We start from the raw sequence: 17674 nt of genomic DNA, 5'->3' as shown, positions 1-17674 counted from the left end.
ACTCAGGTATCTTCCAGTGTTCTAAAAGCAAGAACAAACCTTAGAGCCCCACAAGCCAGTCATGCTGATTTCAAAAATATTTGAAGAGTTTGTCATCCTTTTCCTGAAGAAGAAATCTTTTCTAATGATGGAAGAATGTCAGTCTTCAAACAAAAAGTGTAGTAAGCATATGTAAAGTATCAGATTTTACAGATTGCAGATCATTTGGCTAAAATGAAATTGCCGGCACTCTAGAAGCTCCGCATGGTAAGGCAGTATGGGCTTTGGTGTTAGGTGTAGGGTCAGGTATGAGTTGCACCAGTTCGTAGTTTTGTGTCCTTGGGCAAGTAAATAACTGAACTGTGTAAGCCTCAGTTCCCTCATGTGTTAAAATGGGGATAATGGTAGCTGACTCTTGATGATGAAAAGAGGTAAATTCCTAGTTGTGTGTGAGATGATTATAAACATAATCACTTATTAAATGAATGAGTGGTTGCTGCTGCTGCTAAGTTGCTTTAGTCGTGTCTGACTCTGTGTGACCTCGTAGATGACAGCTCACCAGGCTCCTCTGTCTCTGGGATTCTCCAGGTAAGAATAATGGAGTGGGTTGCCATTTCCTTCTCCAATGCATGCATACATGCTAAGTCACTTCAGTCGTGTCTAACTCTCTGCAACCCTATGGACAGCAGCCCTCCAGGCTCCTCTGTCCATGGGATTCTCTAGGCAAGAATACTGGAGTGGGTTGCCATTTCCTTCTCTAGAATGAGTGGTTAGTCACATGTAATTTTTTAAGATAGAACTCTCAATAGATCTCTTTATTTTGCATGATGTGAGCATGTTAATATATTTTGAATAGACAGGACACTTTTCTGGACATGATAGGAGATCCCAAACCCCAGAATCTTTTGCTACTGAGTCCTTCAAGACTTTTTGGGGAATCTGATAGTACTAGAATAAATGTGACACTCTTAACTTGTATACAAGATTGTCGTACCAAGTATTAATGCCACAGAAGCTGGGAGAATGTAGAGGTTGCTGAGGGTGCAGTTGGTTAAGGAGTTTGGAGCGTGGTAGGCTTTGAGCTGGAAATCTGAACTGGTGACGCAAAGGTAGTTAAAGTGGTACTTTTGTCACACAGTGATACCCAGGGAGAGTGGAGCCTGGCTTGCCTGGCAAACCGAGGTGAGAACTAAGGCTCTGAATCCCAGGACCTCCGAAGTGCAGAGGTGGCACTGTGCCAACAATGGGATTAGAACATGGTGTTAGATGGTGTTATTTAGAAAAGCAAGGGAGGAGCTCACTGGGGTATAGTCCAGGTTCTGGGTGCTCATTCTGGTTAAGATTCTCTTAGATGCACATCAGATTCCAACTCTCGCACCTTAAAACTGTAGCCTCTGGCCACTTCCCAGCCTCCCTCAACCTCCATTTCTTGTGTAAAGTGGTAATTATAGGTTTGTCCTGATGACTTATAGAGATAATGTTCCTGACATACTTATCACTGGCTAGTTCTCAACCAAATGACAGGAGTAGTATTCTCATAGTGGGCAGGATAGTTTCATTCAGTTTAAAGCAGAAATCTTCATCTGGTCACTTCCTAGTAAGGTTAATCATTTTGCTAATGGAGAGCTTCAGCTCAGTTGATCCAGGGTCTCTTTCTCTCCCCCTTGTCCCTAGCTTGGTGTGTCTTAGCAGAGGGTACGCAGCATTGTAGCACTGGGTGGGGGGCGCTGGTCTGTGCACCTCCCCTGCCCCCAACTTCACACTGGTGACCAGAGGGCTTGGTAGCCTGTAGTTACATGGTCCAGCCTGGCTGTCCCCCTTGATCAGGACCATGAGGAAGAGTTCACTTTCTCTCCACTTGGGCTCTTTGCCTGTGTTTCTTCTCTTTTTCTCTTGATGATGTCCAGCCTGCCCCCCTGCGAGTGTGGAGGAGCTATGGTTGCCTTCCGTCATGTCTCAGATGCTGCAGGAGATTCTGGGCTCTTACTAGGGCTTCCCTTCCTCCAATGCACCATCCAGCCAGTTCCACTCTGCTCTCCCTGGGCCACTGTGTGGCAGGCTCCATCTGTGAACCTCCCCTTCCCGGAGCTCCAGAGAGAAAGTGGTGCAGTGCCTCAGTCTGGCCCTATATATCCCCAAGCTCTGGGGCGAGGGTCTGTCCTCTTTCCTCCCCAGATGTGGCCCAGCATGGCCACACAATCACATCTTACTCTCTTCTCTCCTCCCAGGCATAGGTCATATCCTTGGGGAAGAGGGGAGATCAGTGCAGAAAACTCTCTCCAGTAAGCTTCCTTTCCAGCCTATTTCTCTCCTAGACTTTGGCTTTTCTTTTAACTTGGAAACAAAGCATTTGATATCTTTGTGTCTGCATCTTTTATGGCTGGAGGGGCTGCAGATCCCTGTTTTTCCAGGTTGCACCTCAGGTCTGGTGTAGTTGTGACCAGTGCCCGCCCCTCCCCCCGGCCCCCCACCCCCCCACCAATTCACTCTCAAAAATTTCCTGCTTGGGATTATTCATAATATAAACCCCTGGGTTAGAGTCGAATTCCCTTGCCTTGGGAACAACTCCCCAGCTTCCTCAGTGGCAGGCCCTGGTTGCGGAGAGAGAGAAGCTGGAGTGGGAAGGGAGACAGAGGAACCACTTCCTTGTAGATCCCGATGGGCCCGCGGGCTGGTTGGGGAGCAGCAGTGTCGATTTCAAAACCAGATCCTCCCTCCTCTGCTGGTGGCGCGCCACGCTCGCGGTCGCTGTTTGAGAAGCAGAGCCGCCAAGCCTTGAAACCGGGCTTTCCGGCTTTGTGTCCTGCCCCGGCGCTCACCCCACGTCGCTTTCCCGTGGTGGCGGCGGCGGCCGGGCCTCTGACCAGCCTTCTCCCTGTGGCGTGTCCCTCTCCACAGGGCTTCACGTTCGGCAAAGCGGGCGAGATCCTCACCAGGCGGCTGCGGTACCTGGTTTTCAGGTCGATGCTGAGACAGGTAGGCCTGCCGGGGATGGCGCCCGGGGGTGTGCACTGTGCCCTGTGGGGAGGCGGCGGGATTGCTGTCGGTGCCGCAGAGTGAGCCCAGGGTGCTCCGCCGGGGATGGGATCGGGACCAGGGTCCCCGTGAGCCAGATGGCGTCTCCCAGGCAGGCTCCCCTCCGCCCTCCGCCTCAGCAGCTATAGGCAGAGGAGATGGAAGCGATCTTCCGCGCCCCCACATCCCTCTCCTCTTTCTTTCCTTCTCTCCCCGGGAGACCCGTGATGCTCATGTTTATTCCTGCCAAAAAGTGCCCTCTGAACCCTTTGTTTCCACAGGTCAAAAGTCAGCCCCGTGGCCCACTTTCTGCTGCTTGGTTTCTGTGCTGGGGCTTGACTGATAGGCTCGTTCAAGCTGCACTGTTCCTAGCCGATAGTGACTTAGGTCCCCCCCACTGGGCACCCTCCAGGCCCTGACAGCACATGGATGTGAATGTTTGCTTAGGGGAAGGGGGAGGGGGGTCCTAGACATGTCACTCAAAGCAGATCAGTGCAAAGGGGAAGGTGTCTTTAACAATCACACACATTTTGCCTGTGACTTTGTAACTTTCCATTTAAAAATCACTAATACAGTGATACTTCACAAGAATGCCTCAGATATACCTGGGGGGATGGGGCAGGATTTGAACCCTGGCTCAAAGCATGGTGACTCCCTGCCGCTTAAAAATAAGACCTGTTTATGGGGATTGCTGGCTCGGGACTGACAGAGCCAGGACCAAGTCCAGTGAGTGAGAGAGCACTGTTTGGTGTAGGGCCTCTTGTCAGGATTTTCAGTCAGACAGTATTTATAAAGATCCGAATTAGACTTAGGGCCTGGGCCCAGGGCTAAATGCCCCATTCCCCGGCCAGGCTGTAGGCCAACTCCTAGGCCCCTTATACTTTGGATTTGAGCTGAGGATTTGTGTCATACCCTCTCCACCAATTATTCAGTCTGGCCATCATGCATTAAGTGCCTTCTGCTTACAAGGCATGATATACTAGGTATTGTAAGGTCTTCAAGTCAGAGTGGTGCCTGTATACATGGCAGTTATGTTCCAATGGGGGAGACACTTAAGCACTTAACAATTTTTAAAAAGCAAATGATATGTACTATAATAAATTATAATGCATTATAATTAGTTTTTTCTTGAATATTTGATAAACACTGCTTTAACTGCAAATCACAGTTGAGATAACTTCTTATGACCTTAGTTATTTTTGTAACAGATACAAACTGAGACTTCAAACTCACAATATTTTCAGTATTTTTGTATTTAAAAGTGTAAGTGGTTTTATAAAGAAAATCCTATTTTATGTTGTATGTTAAACTTTAATCTAGATTTCTTTGGTTGATTTTTTTTTAAACCCATTTCATTTATTCGGCCATAAACCATAGTCAGCTGTTTATTTGACTTCTCTATTTGAATGTCTATTAAGAATTTCATACCAGCTGAGCTTTGGACACCCCTCCCACCCTTTGCCAAAGGGCTTACTCCTTAGCTGCTGCTGCTGCTAAGTCGCTTCAGTTGTGTCCGACTCTGTGCGACCCCACAGACGGCAGCCCACCAGGCTCCCCCGTCCCTGGGATTCTCCAGGCAAGAACACTGGAGTGGGTTGCCATTTCCTTCTCCAGTGCATGAAAGTGAAAAGTGAAAGTGAAGTCGCTCAGTTATGTCTGACTCCTAGCTACCCCATGGACTGCAGCCTACCATGCTCCTCCATCCATGGGATTTGCCAGGCAAGAGAACTGGAGTGGGTTGCCATTGCCTTCTCCCACTCCTTACCTGCTGCTGCTGCTGCTAAGTCACTTTAGTCATGTCCGACTCTGTGTGAACCATAGATGGCAGCCTACCAGGCTCCCCCATCCCTGGGATTCTCCAGGCAAGAATACTGGAGTGGGTTGCCATTTCCTTTTCCAATGTGTGAAAGTAAAAAGTGAAAGTAAAGTCACTCAGTCATATCCAACTCTTAGCGACCCCTAGACCTCCCCAATATCAGTAAATGGCACCTCCATTCTGCCAGTTGCTCAGGTTAAAGTCCTAGGAGTTGTCCTTGTCTCCTCTTCTCTGTCCGATATTACAACAGCCTCCTAACCCATCTCACTGCCTCAATCCTTATCCTAGTCCACTAGGTTCATTGCCCAAGAACTAGAATCATTCTTCCAAGATAGAAGTTAAATCACATCCCTCTGCTTAAAAGCTGCTGAAAGCTGCCCATATCTCTCAGGGTAAAATCTGGAATCTTTTTTTTTTTTGGGGGGGGGGGGGTGGTCAACATGATACAGCTTGTGGGATCTTAGTTCCCTGACCAGGGATTGAACCCAGGCCCTTAGCAGTGAAAGCATGGAGTCCTAGCCACTGGACCACCAAGGAATTCCCCAAATCTGGAATCTTTGCATTTGCCAACAAAGTCACAAACCCTGTGTCCCCACTACCTCCCCAGACCTCATCTCCTAGAGCTTCACCTCATTCCCCATACACAGTCTACTCTCTACACATTGGCTGACATACGTGGGTTTGGGGGTGGGGAAGAGGGAGAGCCCAGTGAGAATGGATGTCTGTCCCGAGGAAGAGGCAGCTTCTGTACATTTACTTAGAGGTGCTTTTAAGGCTGGTGACCACCTTTACGCTTTCTTGCTTGTATGTGAGCAGGTCAGAAATGCCTCTGCCTCGGGGCCTTTGCACATGCTGTTCCTTCCTTGTCCAGATACTCTCATCTCTCTGTACTCAGGTCTCTGCTCAAAGGTCACCTGAGCAAGGCCTTCTCTCTCACCTCCCCAATCTATAAAATGGTGCCTCCGCCAACTTTTTTTCCCTTCTTACCCCATTCTGTTTTTCTTCCTGGCATTTATTACCCCTTGGCATGTTGTATATTAATTTGTGGCTTCTGTCCCTGGAATCTGGGCTCCATGAAAGCAGCAACTCTGTCATTTTTGTTCAGTGTTGAATAGGTTCAACATGTAGCAATTATGTTTGGAACAGAGTAGGCACTCAAAAAAATTTTTTTTGAGAAATGATCTCTTTATGACTTTATTAAGTCCCTTTCTTATCTACTCAGTGTCAAATCCTAAGTGCTTAATGTAGGAGATAAGGGCACCCTGTCAGTGCTCTTGAGCTGAAGGTCTCATGTGTCAGGCTTTAAGATAATGAAATGAGTTTCTCTGCCACAGGATGTGAGCTGGTTCGATGACCCTAAAAACACCACGGGAGCATTGACGACCAGGCTTGCCAATGACGCCGCTCAAGTTAAAGGGGTATGACAGCCCCCTTTCTGCTGATTGTCCTAATGGGCCATTTAGAATTTGAGCATGAAACTAATTCTCTCCCTACAGTTAATTCTCATCATCATTTAGAAAATGTCAAACCTTTAACCTATGCAATATATCATGTGCCTTACAGAAAATAATATTATCTATTTAAATATCATATGCTGTATCACTATAATAGTGATAACTTTTGAGCTTTGTTTTGTTATTTTCCATCTCATTCATGCTATTATCTAAATACATGTAAAAGGATAATTATTTAAAAAGGAAGTATTTATCAGTGTATCATGCAAGCCCAGTCTTTTTTTTATTTTATCTTTTCAGTCTGTTTTAATGCTTTGCTAATCCCCAGAAAATTGTAATTGCTACTGAAAAAAAGTGTGTGTAGTTGCTGTAAGAAAGTTTAGGGGCACTGAATTCAGAAGGGAGGAAAGAAAATCTAGACAACGGTTGAAAGAAATGAAGAGTATGAAAAAATTAAAATAAGAGTAAAAGGAACAATTCTGTCAGACTATAAAACTTAAATTCTGCTGCTGCATGAATCTCTTTAATTAATATAACTGGAAACTGTTAAACCAGGAGGTTTTGATTGGTGGGTAAAGTGACAGTCTCTTCTTTAACTGCACCATGTGTGCAGCCGAGTTGCTTCAGTCGTGTCTGAGTCTTTGCGACCCTATGGACTGTGGCCCGCCAGGCTCCTCTGTCCATGAGGATTCTCCAGGCAAGAACACTAGAGCAGGTTTCTGTGCCCTCCTCCAGGGGATCTTCCTGACCCAGGGCCTGAACCCACGTCTGTTATGTCTCCTGCATTGGCAGGCAGGTTCTGCACCACTAGTGCCACCTGGTCTCTTTATGACAAAAATCCACAGGATGATGTGGAATTTGGGCGGGGGGAACATGTGATCTCTGCCACGTCTTTACCTCCCTTGAACCATATCAATCTTTAGCTTTTAATCTTTCTGTAAGAGTAGTATGATTACATTTCTTCTAACTAATACATGGGGCTTCTATAAGGATAAATTCAGTTATGAATGTGGAAACACCTACAGAGTTATAAAATCACAATAAAATCCTAGGCATTGTTATTTTAATACAGATCTCTTTGCTTAAAGCAAACACATCAAGAGAGATTGAGGTTTAGGTCAAACTGTACAGAATCTAATAGAACAGAATGTAAACATCACTTGAAATAACTTTGAACTTCCTCAACAGACAATAATGTTGCCCTTATGAAGTCCTCACAGGATGTCAGATTGTCGTAAGTGCTATGGGAAAAATGGCTGCAGGATATGCTGTTAGGGCATGGTGGGGAAGGAGGGCCTCAGTCTCAGTGGTATGGTGACATACTCAAGAGGCATGAAGGAAGGAAAGATGCCAGCCCTGTAGATGTCTAGAGAGGCATGTTCTCTAACAGAAGGATCAGCAAGTGCAAAGCTCCTGAGGCTCCTGGAGCCTGTATTTCCACAACTGGTCCTAAAACTGCAAGGAAGATAGTATCAGGAAGATAGTATAGCTGGGAATAAAAAGAGTGAAAGGAAATGTCGTAAGTTGAGATCAACAGCATATCTGAAGTTATATGAGAAACCATTGTCGAGTTTTGAACATAGTAGGTACATGATCTGAAAATTCTGAAGACTGCTATGTGAATAGGCTAAAGGGGCCAGGGAGAGGCAGAGGGATTATTGCAGTAATCCAGGGGGAGGGAAGATAGTGTTTTAGACTAGGATAGTCATAGTGAAAGTGATGACAAAATCAAATTGGGTATAGTTTGAAGAAATAGCTAACAGAATTTGTTGAGTGGCTGAATGTGGTTATGAGATATAAAAGAAAGGAGATTTAAGGATGACTCCAAAATTTTGGATCTGCGCAACTGAAGAAATGGCATTACTTTTTAATGAAACCAGAAACCTGTGAAAAGGGTTGTGTTTGGGACATGGTGCATGTGAGATGCCCACAGTAGATGGGAGATGTCCTGATGGCAAATAGGTTTGCAAGTCTGGAGGTTAGCAGAGACGTCTGGAAATAAACATTAGGAGATTTTTCATCCCATGGGTGGCTTTTAAAGCCACAAGTCAGGAGGAGATAGCCAAGGGAGCATGGGTGATAGAGAAAACAGCATAGTCTGAGCTCAGCTATGAGGATGACCCAGCAAAGAAGAGCAAGAATTCTTGGCTGTTGAGGGAGATGGGCAGTATCCTAGAACAACATGAGAAAGCATTTTAAGGAGAGAGCAGTCTAGGGTCTCAAATCCTGCTGATAAGCATGCAAGACAAGCATACATTGTACAGTGTTGTAAGACTTTCTGGTAAGTGGGGCAGGGAAATGGGGTGGTAGGTGGAAGAAGATGTAATGTATTACTCTACTTTATTTTTAATTTAAGCTAGCATAAGATGATAGCTGATTCACATTGTACAGTAGAAATGAACACAACATTGTAAAGCAGTTATCCTCCAGTAGAAAAAAACAGACTAAAATTTCTTAAGTGCAAATACTCATAACTTTCAAAATAAAATATAAAATGACAATAAATAAATTAGCATGAGGATCTGTCCACAAGCTTGGGGTTAATCTATTGTGCTGGCTCCTTGGAAGGGCGATTCCTGGGGATAATGATCTCTGGGGACAAATTGTGTCCTGAAGTTTCCTAAAGCCAGTATTCCCTAGCTAAACTTTGCTTCCATAACTTCAGTGTCTCTTTCACAGAGATGTTGCCACATGTGTTCAGGTGCTTCCCACCGACACACACGCCCCACATCCTGTCTGGTATGGAGGACTCATCCTGGAGGAAGCCCACTAATTCTGTCCCTTGCAGCCTAACGTTTAGTAGATGCTGCCTGGATGCTGTGCTGGTGGTCAGGCCTTCATAAATTCCTCTGGAATCAGGCCTTTCCTGTCTTTGTAGAATTGTGCTCAGTCCTTCTCCTCTGCAGTGCTGTTGGCGGGGCCCTTGGCCACGTCCAGGAACACCATTCTGTCTAATTCCCTGTTGGGGTCAGCCATCTAGAGCTTCTCACTTGTTTCCTCAAAGGTGTCCCTAACTCCCACTGTCAGGGCCCCAGTAGCAGGAGCCACTCTGAGTCAGAACTGTTCTCCAGAGTGTAAAGCAGTGGCTGAAAGAGACCAGGGAAGAGGAGGCAAGAAGATAGGGGAGCTTCACCAGAACCAGGAAAGCTCAGAATAGCTGTTGTCACAAATTGGCTGAGAGAGGACAGTTGAATCCCCTCCATGCCACCAACTGACCTGCCTATGATGGTGGATATGTGTGCTGTATTTGTATAAATGTATACACATACATACACACACGGGGCTCCCCATGTGGCCCAAGTGGCAAAGAATCTGCCTTCTATGGAGGAGATGCAGGAGATACGGGTTCGATCCCTGGATCGGGAAGATCCACTGGAGGAGGAAATGGCAGCCCACCCCAATTTTCTTGCCTGGAAAAGTCCATGGACAGAGGAGCCTGTTGGGCTACAGTGCATGGGGTTGCAGAGAGTTGGACACGACTGAGCATGCTCGAATAGTGAATACATACACATACATATACATACACATGTGTGTATCTATTTTACAGTAGGAAGTAGTATAATTTATATATATATAAATATGTTAGGCAAGCAATGCTGTCAAAAATCATTGCCACATAAAACAGGGCAAACTCAAGTCTGTGTGTATATAGTTAGTAATGATGTTCATCTAATTTTTTCATATTTAACTTCACCATCAATGATTTTCTCCGAGGTATTGATATTTTTGAGTAAGTAGCTTGCTTAATCCTGCTAATCATAAATCAGAAGAAAACTTTTATTTTCTTTCAAAAGTCTCAATATTTTGCCTATGAAATGATGGGCTGTTTAATTTTCATAGAAGGGTTAGAATTTTGAGGAAAAAAGCAAATAAGAGCCACATAGAAGTCAAAAGAAGCTATTTTAGAAAGAAAATTTCTGGAGAAGGGGGATGAGAGAAAGATGAAATGTTCTTAATTTCAAAAGGAGGTTTGGGAAATAGCCCTTTTTTTTTCTAGTAAACACACATATTTTAAAATTGGGTTTCAAGCGGTATGATGGTGCTCTGAGGAGGAAATAAATAACAGGGAAGGGAGAGACAGGAAAAAGTGGTTAGAAAAATGTGCTAGCATAGGAGGGTGGGGAGATTTCAATGAGAGACTTCGTGAGTTTCAGATATTAGAGCATTTTTGCCCTAAACTTGTTTCACTCTTGGGCTCTGACGTTAGAATGTTACCTGCCCTCCTCCTCACTGCTGAAATGAAAATTTTCTGGCTTCTAGTAATCTATGCTCTCCCTTGGAGTGTTCTAGAGACTCTTTTTCTGTATGAAGAATAGATATTGGGATGGTGAATGTGTCATTAGAATAAAGAACAGTAACCAGTGCAATGTCACCGGAAGCATTTAATCATACTATGCCAAGGGGCTTACTTCCCCGCCAGCTTAAGGTTCTAGGCTTTTTGGATCATCTTTCATGAAGCATCTTTGATCCATTTTACTTATTTCTGTGGCCTTGGCTGCCATCCTCAGTGAAACATTTATGTGTATGGGAGCTTAGGTACTGGAGTAATTTGTCTGCTGTGAACTTGGAGGATGTTCTGAGTGCTTCTGCAGTCAGGTGCTGTGGGAAATGAGTTCTGAGTAGGGCTTGTGGATACTGAAAAAGGAACAGTCTCCATCTTGCCTGTGCCACAGACTCTTTTCAGATTATAACCCTTGACTTTGAAATTGAAAATGTGCAAATACAGAGCTGATTTGAAAGCCCACTCCACTCTGACTTATGCCAGATACGGCTAACCCTCCCTTTATATAAGCTCAGTGATGGCATCAGATAAAAATAAATGCCGTTTCTTGCAGCCCTGGTGCAGTTCCTTGGTATGGAGTTTAATTATAGAGCTATTGGTAGTTTTTAAATACTGTTTCCCGCTAGTTACTGGTTTGGTGTTTATACCAACATAAGTTTCAAATGATGTCAGAAGGTTGACATTGAGGCAGGGGGCTTGGAAAGAATTTGTCTTAAAACTCAGAGCCGCCAGAAGCTTTGGTTATTAACCAGTGTACCTAGTCATTTTGGGGTTGGGAAAAATTTGACCAGGGCCCCAGAGGTGGAGAGACCATTCTAGACTGTTCTCCATCATTAATCTTTCCCTGAGAATGGCCCCACTCAGGTAGAGGAAATTTGGAGTGTTGATAAGACATGGGCCAGAGCAGGAATTTGGAAAGGCTTGAGGTTGTGGGGCGTTTCCAGGGTAAGGGAGAGAAGTGTAGAGTAGTGAAGCGAATTGACTTTGTATTTTGACTTCTGACTTTTCAGTTGGAAATAACTGAAAGCTTCTGACAGTTATGCTTCAGGCTCCTTCTGGCATGTAAACTGAAGGTTCTGATGTCTGCTTAGTATTGTAAATTTAAATTCCATAACATTCAGCTCTGTATTTTTTTTGAACACAGTCTCTCTAGCTCTACCTCAGTCATGTCCGACTCTTTTGAGACCCCATGGACTGTAGCTCACCAGGCTCCTCTGTCCATGGGATTCTCCAGGCAAGGATATTGGAGCGGGTTGCCATTTCCTACTCCAGGGTATCTTCCTGACCCAGGGGTGAAACCTGCGTCTCCTGCATTAGCAGGTGGATTCTTGACCACTGTACCACCTGGGAAGCCCTCTAAACACAATAAGCATCTCAAATAAGCCACAAAATATTTGGATACCCTCAATGTTCAAAATTAGGCTTAAATTATGGGTAGTTATGCATCTAACATTGGAAGTTTCCAACAGTCGCAGTTGAACGTAATTGTCAGACTATTTATCTTGCTAATTTGCAGAGTTTGCTTTAGGGATCATGGTGTCATTGTTTAATGAAAAGTTTCGTGGTATTAAAAAATCAAATGAGATAGAAATATGTAATTGAACTCTGAATTATTGACCTACTTTCAGTATTTATTCTGAGGTCATGGAAATCCTCATCTGGGAAACCAAATAAATTTACACGTAAACTTTTACTATTAATTTATTAGCTCATAACCGAGGAGATGAGATTTTCACAAAGCTGAATTTTCACAATCCCTAAGCAAATACATAAGCCTGGACTTTAGAGATGATCGGAAGGTGTCTCTCTAACAGTGTTTTCTGTTCATTTTGCAGGCTATAGGTTCCAGGCTTGCTGTAATTACCCAGAATATTGCAAATCTTGGCACAGGCATTATCATATCCCTCATCTATGGCTGGCAGTTAACATTTCTCCTGTTAGCAATTGTACCCATCCTTGCAGTAGCAGGAGTTATTGAAATGAAAATGCTGTCTGGACAAGCCCTGAAAGATAAGAAAGAGCTGGAAGGTGCTGGGAAGGTGAGTCAAATGAGATAAAATTTCTGGCCTGGGTAGAGTATAATATTCTAAGCAGTATTGTTCTGTTAGTCATGGCTACTTTCTATGCTCTGAGGATGGCTTTGGTTTTTGTTTATTGGCTGTGCTGAGTCTTCGTTGTGGCCTGTGAACTTAGTTGCAGCATGTGGGATCTTAGTCCCTGGACCAGGGATTGAACCTTGACCCCCGGCATTAGGAGCACAGGGGTCTTAACCACTGGACCACCAGGGAAGTCCCTGAGAATGTTTTTATAACCATTCCTCAAAGCAGTCTTATTTGACACTTACTCAGCAGATTGCAAACTGAAGAAAAGTAGCAAAACCAATTCTTAGACTCACAGACTGATGACCCATTTTGTTGGACTTTTCTGCTGCTGCTGCTGCTAAGTCGCTTCAGTCGTCCGACTCTGTGTGACCCCATAGACAGCAGCCCACTAGGCTCCTCTGTCCCTGAGATTCTCCAGGCAAGAACACTGGAGTGGGTTGCTGCTTCCTTCTCCAATGCATAAAAGTGAAAGTGAGGTGGCTCAGTCGTGTCTGACTCCTAGAGACCCCATGGACTGCAGCCTACCAGGCTCCTCCGTCCATGGGATTTTCCAGGCAAGAGTAGTGGAGTGGGTTGCCATTGCCTTCTCCGTGGACTTTTCTAGTTACAGACAATTGTTTTCATATCACTTTTTTTTAATTTTAAATTTATTTATTTTAATTGGAGGCTAATTACTTTACACTATTGTATTGGTTCTGCCACACATCAACATGAATCCACCATCAGCATACACGTGTTCCCCATCCTGAACCCCCCCTCCCACATCCCTCCCCGTACCATCCCTCCGGGTCATCTCAGTGCACCAGCCCCAAGCATCCTGTATCATGCCTTGAACCTGGACTGGCATTCGTTTCTTATATATTATACATGTTTCCATGACATTCCCCCAAATCATCCCACCCTCTCCCTCTCCCACTGAGTCCAAAAGACTGTTCTATACATCTGTGTCTCTTTTGCTGTCTTGCATACAGGGTTATCATTACCATCTTTCTAAATTCCATATATATGCATTTGTATACAGTATTGGTGTTTTTCTTTCTGGCTTACTTCACTCTGTATAATAGGCTCCAGTTTCATCTACCTCATTAGAACTGATTCAAATATATTCTTTTTAATGGCTGAGTAATACTCCATTGTGTATATGTACCACAGCTTTCTTATCCATTCATCTGCTGATGGACATCTAGGTTGTTTCCATGTCCTGGCTATTATAAACAGTGCTGCAATGAACATTGGGGTACATGTGTCTCTTTCAATTCTGGTTTTCTTGGGGTGTATGCCCAGCAGTGGGATAGCTGGGTCATAAGGCAGTTCTATTTGCAGTTTTAAAGGAATCTCCACACTGTTCTCCATAGTGGCTGTACTAGTTTACATTCTCACCAACAGTGTAAGAGGGTTCCCTTTTCTCCACACCCTCTCCAGCATTTATTGCTTGTAGACTTTTGGATCACAGCCATTCTGACTGGCGTGAAATGGTACCTCATTGTGGTTTTGACTTGCATTTCTCTGATAATGAGTGATGTTGAGCATCTTTTCATGTGTTTGTTAGCCATCTGTATGTCTTCTTTGGAGAAATGTCTGTTTAGTTCTTTGGCCCATTATTTGATTAGGTCGTTTATTTTTCTGGAATTGAGCTGCAGGAGTTGCTTGTATATTTTTGAGATTAGTTCTTTGTCCATTGCTTCGTTTGCTATTATTTACTCCCATTCTGAAGGCTGTCTTTTCACTTTGCTTATAGTTTCCTTTGTTGTGCAGAAGCTTTTAAGTTTAATTAGGTCCCATTTGTTTATTTTTGCTTTTATTTCCTATATTCTGGGAGGTGGGTCATAGAGGATCCTGCTATGATTTATGTCAGAGAGTGTTTTGCCTATGTTCTCCTCTAGGAGTTTTATAGTTTCTGGTCTTATGTTTAGATCTTCAATACATTTTGAGTTTAATTTCACAATTTGTATGGAAATACAAAAAACCTCGAATAGCCAAAGCAATCTTGAGAAAGAAGAATGGAACTGGAGGAATCAACCTGTCTGACTTCAGGCTCTACTACAAAGCCACAGTCATCAAGACAGTATGGTACTGGCACAAAGACAGAAATATAGATCAATGGAACAAAATAGAAAGCCCAGAGATAAATCCACACACCTATGGACACCTTATCTTTGACAAAAGAGGCAAGAATATACAATGGATTAAAGGCAATCTCGTTAACAAGTGGTGCTGGGAAAACTGGTCAACCACGTGTAAAAGAATGAAACTAGAACACTTCATATCACTTTTTCTCCTTCCTTCCCCTTTCTCCAGAGTTGCTTTATTGAGGAAAGGAGGCCTATTTAATTAGATGTGGGGAGGGGAGATTTTAAAAAACTTGAAAAGTCTTAAAGGTATTCACTCTAACTGGCTAAAATATCATCACTCTTTCCCTCTCATTACACCTCCTCCCTTCATGCTACCTGTGTTTGCCGTCTGTTATTGTTGTTGTTAGTCGCTCAGTCATGTCCGACTGTTTGCAACCCCATGGACTATAGCCTGCGAAGCTCCTCTGTCCTTGGGATTTCCCAGGCAAGAATAACTGGAGTGGGTTGTCATTTCCTTCTCCAGGAGGTCTTCCCAACCCAGGGATCAAACCTGCGTCTCCTGTTTCCTGTGTTGGCAAGCGAATTCTTTACCACTGCCTGAACCACCTGGGAAGCCCTGTTTACCCTTTATCCTAACACATTTTGCTGGGGATGGGGGAAGCATGTTGCATGCTTGCCTGTTTGTTATTGTTGCTTGATTTGCATTTTGAATCTCCCTTTTTTTTCCCAAAAAGTTTTACTTTATATTGGAGTATAGTTGATTTACACTGTTGTGTTAGTTTGAGGTGTGCAACAAAGTGATTCAGTTACACATGTATCTGTTCTTTGTCAAATTCTTTCTTCACTTAGGTTATTATCGAGTTTTGAGTGGAGTTGTTGTTTTGAATAGATGTGTATACGGCAGTTGCTCTACTCCTCAGGGTGGCCTGTGAGACAGGTTCTTCTATTAGCTCCTTTTGCAGGGGAGGCTGAGGCACAGGCAGGTAATGCCACAGTGCCTTAGAGCTCATAAGTTTCAGAGCCACGATTCAAACGCAGACAGTCATGCTCCCAAGTTGTACCTCAGTTAAGAAACAAAGAGGTCTTTGACATATACAGACTACCATGTGTAAAATACATAGCTGGTGGGAAGCTGCTGTTTAACACAGGTAACTCAGCTCAGTGCCCTGTGCTGACCTAGAGGAGTAGGATGGAGGGGAAGCGGGAGACTCAGAAGGAAGGTGGTATACGTACACTTAGAGCTGATTCACGTTGTACAGAAGAAACCAACACAACATTGTAAAGCAGTTATCCTCCATTAAAGAAAATAAAACAGAGTCTGCTGATGGTGGAGCATAGTCTGATATCACATGATCTGTATCACTGCAGAAATGAGTGGTCAGAGCCGAGCTCCCTCAGAACTAGGCCTACCGTCCAGGATAGGGTGACATCTACCTGTGGACCCTCCAAGGTCCCTAAGAGTCAAGGCAGTGACCCGGGCAGATCCAGTGGCCTTGGGTCCTTTGTCTCTGGACGAGGCACCTCACCGGTAAGGATGATGAAAGGGGTCCTTTGGTTGGTTATCAGCGCTCACACTTTTTCCGTTGCCTCCCTGCTATCTCCTCTGACTTTCTGTACCCTGTGTCCTTGGGATTCCTTCAGGAAACTTCTTTGGATCAGCTTTAGTGCTTCTCAGTGATTGTCTGGGGGCCAAAGTCCTCATGTGAGGTTTCCCTTTGGTCCTGAAGTCCAGCAGCATGGTGCTGGCCCTCGGACATTGGCTGTGGTCAGGCCCAGGTGATGTTGGCCCCTGGCAGGGAGTCCGTCCTGTGACCAGTCACTCCATTTAATCCTGTCCTTTGTGGGATTTTCCCCTGTGGTGTTGATTCATCTAATGAGAAGATGGAAAAGCATGCACACAAAGAAAGTGCATTACTGTTTCTAGTGTCATCGTTTACAGAGGTGTTCAAAGTGCCCCAGAGAGGAGGTTTAGGTTGTTTGTAGGAGGAAGACCAGTCGGAAGCTGATTCATTGCAAGCCACAGGTTTTCACCTTCGAAGTATTGCGTTAGCTTTAAGACTCTGGTAATTTGTTGGAAGTCGGGCAGGTGAAGGGGTGCAGATGTAAACAGATATGTTTGAGTTTAGCAGGTTTTCTGGATAAAGGTCGGGAGTGAGGTAAATGCTCTAAATCAGTGGTGGTTCATGAGAGACATAAAAGCAGGTAGGGGAAGTGATTGCTGCACCAACCAGTCTGCTACTGCTGCTGCTAAGTCGCTTCAGTCATGTCCAACTCTGTGCGACCCCATAGACGGCAGCCCACCAGGCTCCCCGATCCCTGGGATTCTCCAGGTAAGAACACTGGAGCAGGTTGCCATTTCCTTCTCCAGTGCATGAAAGTGAAAAGTGAAAGTAAAGTCGGTCAGTTGTTTCTGACTCCTAGCAACCCCATGGACTGCAGCCTACCAGGCTCCTCCGTCCATGGGATTTTCCAGGCAAGAGTACTGGAGTGGAGTGTCATTGCCTTCTCCAACCAACCAGTCTATGAAATAATAAAAGTCAGCTCCCATCTGATCTTCATTCTCAGGCTACCAGTTATTGATTGTTTATTATATACCAGGCATCATGCTAAGAATGTTACATGTTCTCACTTGATACTGTCAATAACCCTTTTGAATTACCCTGTTAGATTATAAAACTCAGGGTTCAGAGGAGTCAGGTAACTTGCCCAAAGTCACATAGCAGCAGCCTAATTGGTCTGTCTGTCCACTTTTTATATTTGTCTCACAGAGGCCTCAGTCATCTCTTATAAACACAAATAAGATCTTGCGAACCTCCACCCGTCTAGTGACTTCTGATCACACTGGCAATAAAATCAACCCTGGATTATGAAACTCTGCGTGAGCCAGCCCATGATGACTGCTCTGACCCTGTCTTGCGCTGCTGTCTCCCTCATCCACTCTGCCCTGGCCTCAT

The 17674-nt window shown here is 44.5% G+C and overlaps 1 protein-coding gene across 1 annotated transcript in view; it reads left to right on the top strand.

Annotated features, from left to right (window-relative positions):
- Positions 1-17674, top strand: part of LOC138079683 (ATP-dependent translocase ABCB1-like) — a 91091-nt gene that overhangs the window by 50935 nt on the left and 22482 nt on the right. Inside the window, 3 exon segments of the mRNA XM_068972389.1 lie at positions 2878-2955; positions 6145-6228; positions 12382-12585. Coding sequence (XP_068828490.1) covers positions 2878-2955; positions 6145-6228; positions 12382-12585 — 366 coding nt within the window.

This window comes from Capricornis sumatraensis, chromosome 5 (assembly GCF_032405125.1).
Source record: "Capricornis sumatraensis isolate serow.1 chromosome 5, serow.2, whole genome shotgun sequence".
Taxonomy (NCBI): Eukaryota; Metazoa; Chordata; class Mammalia; order Artiodactyla; family Bovidae; genus Capricornis; species Capricornis sumatraensis.
Note: the sequence above shows the minus strand (reverse complement) of the source record. Positions and strands in the feature narration are given on the sequence as shown.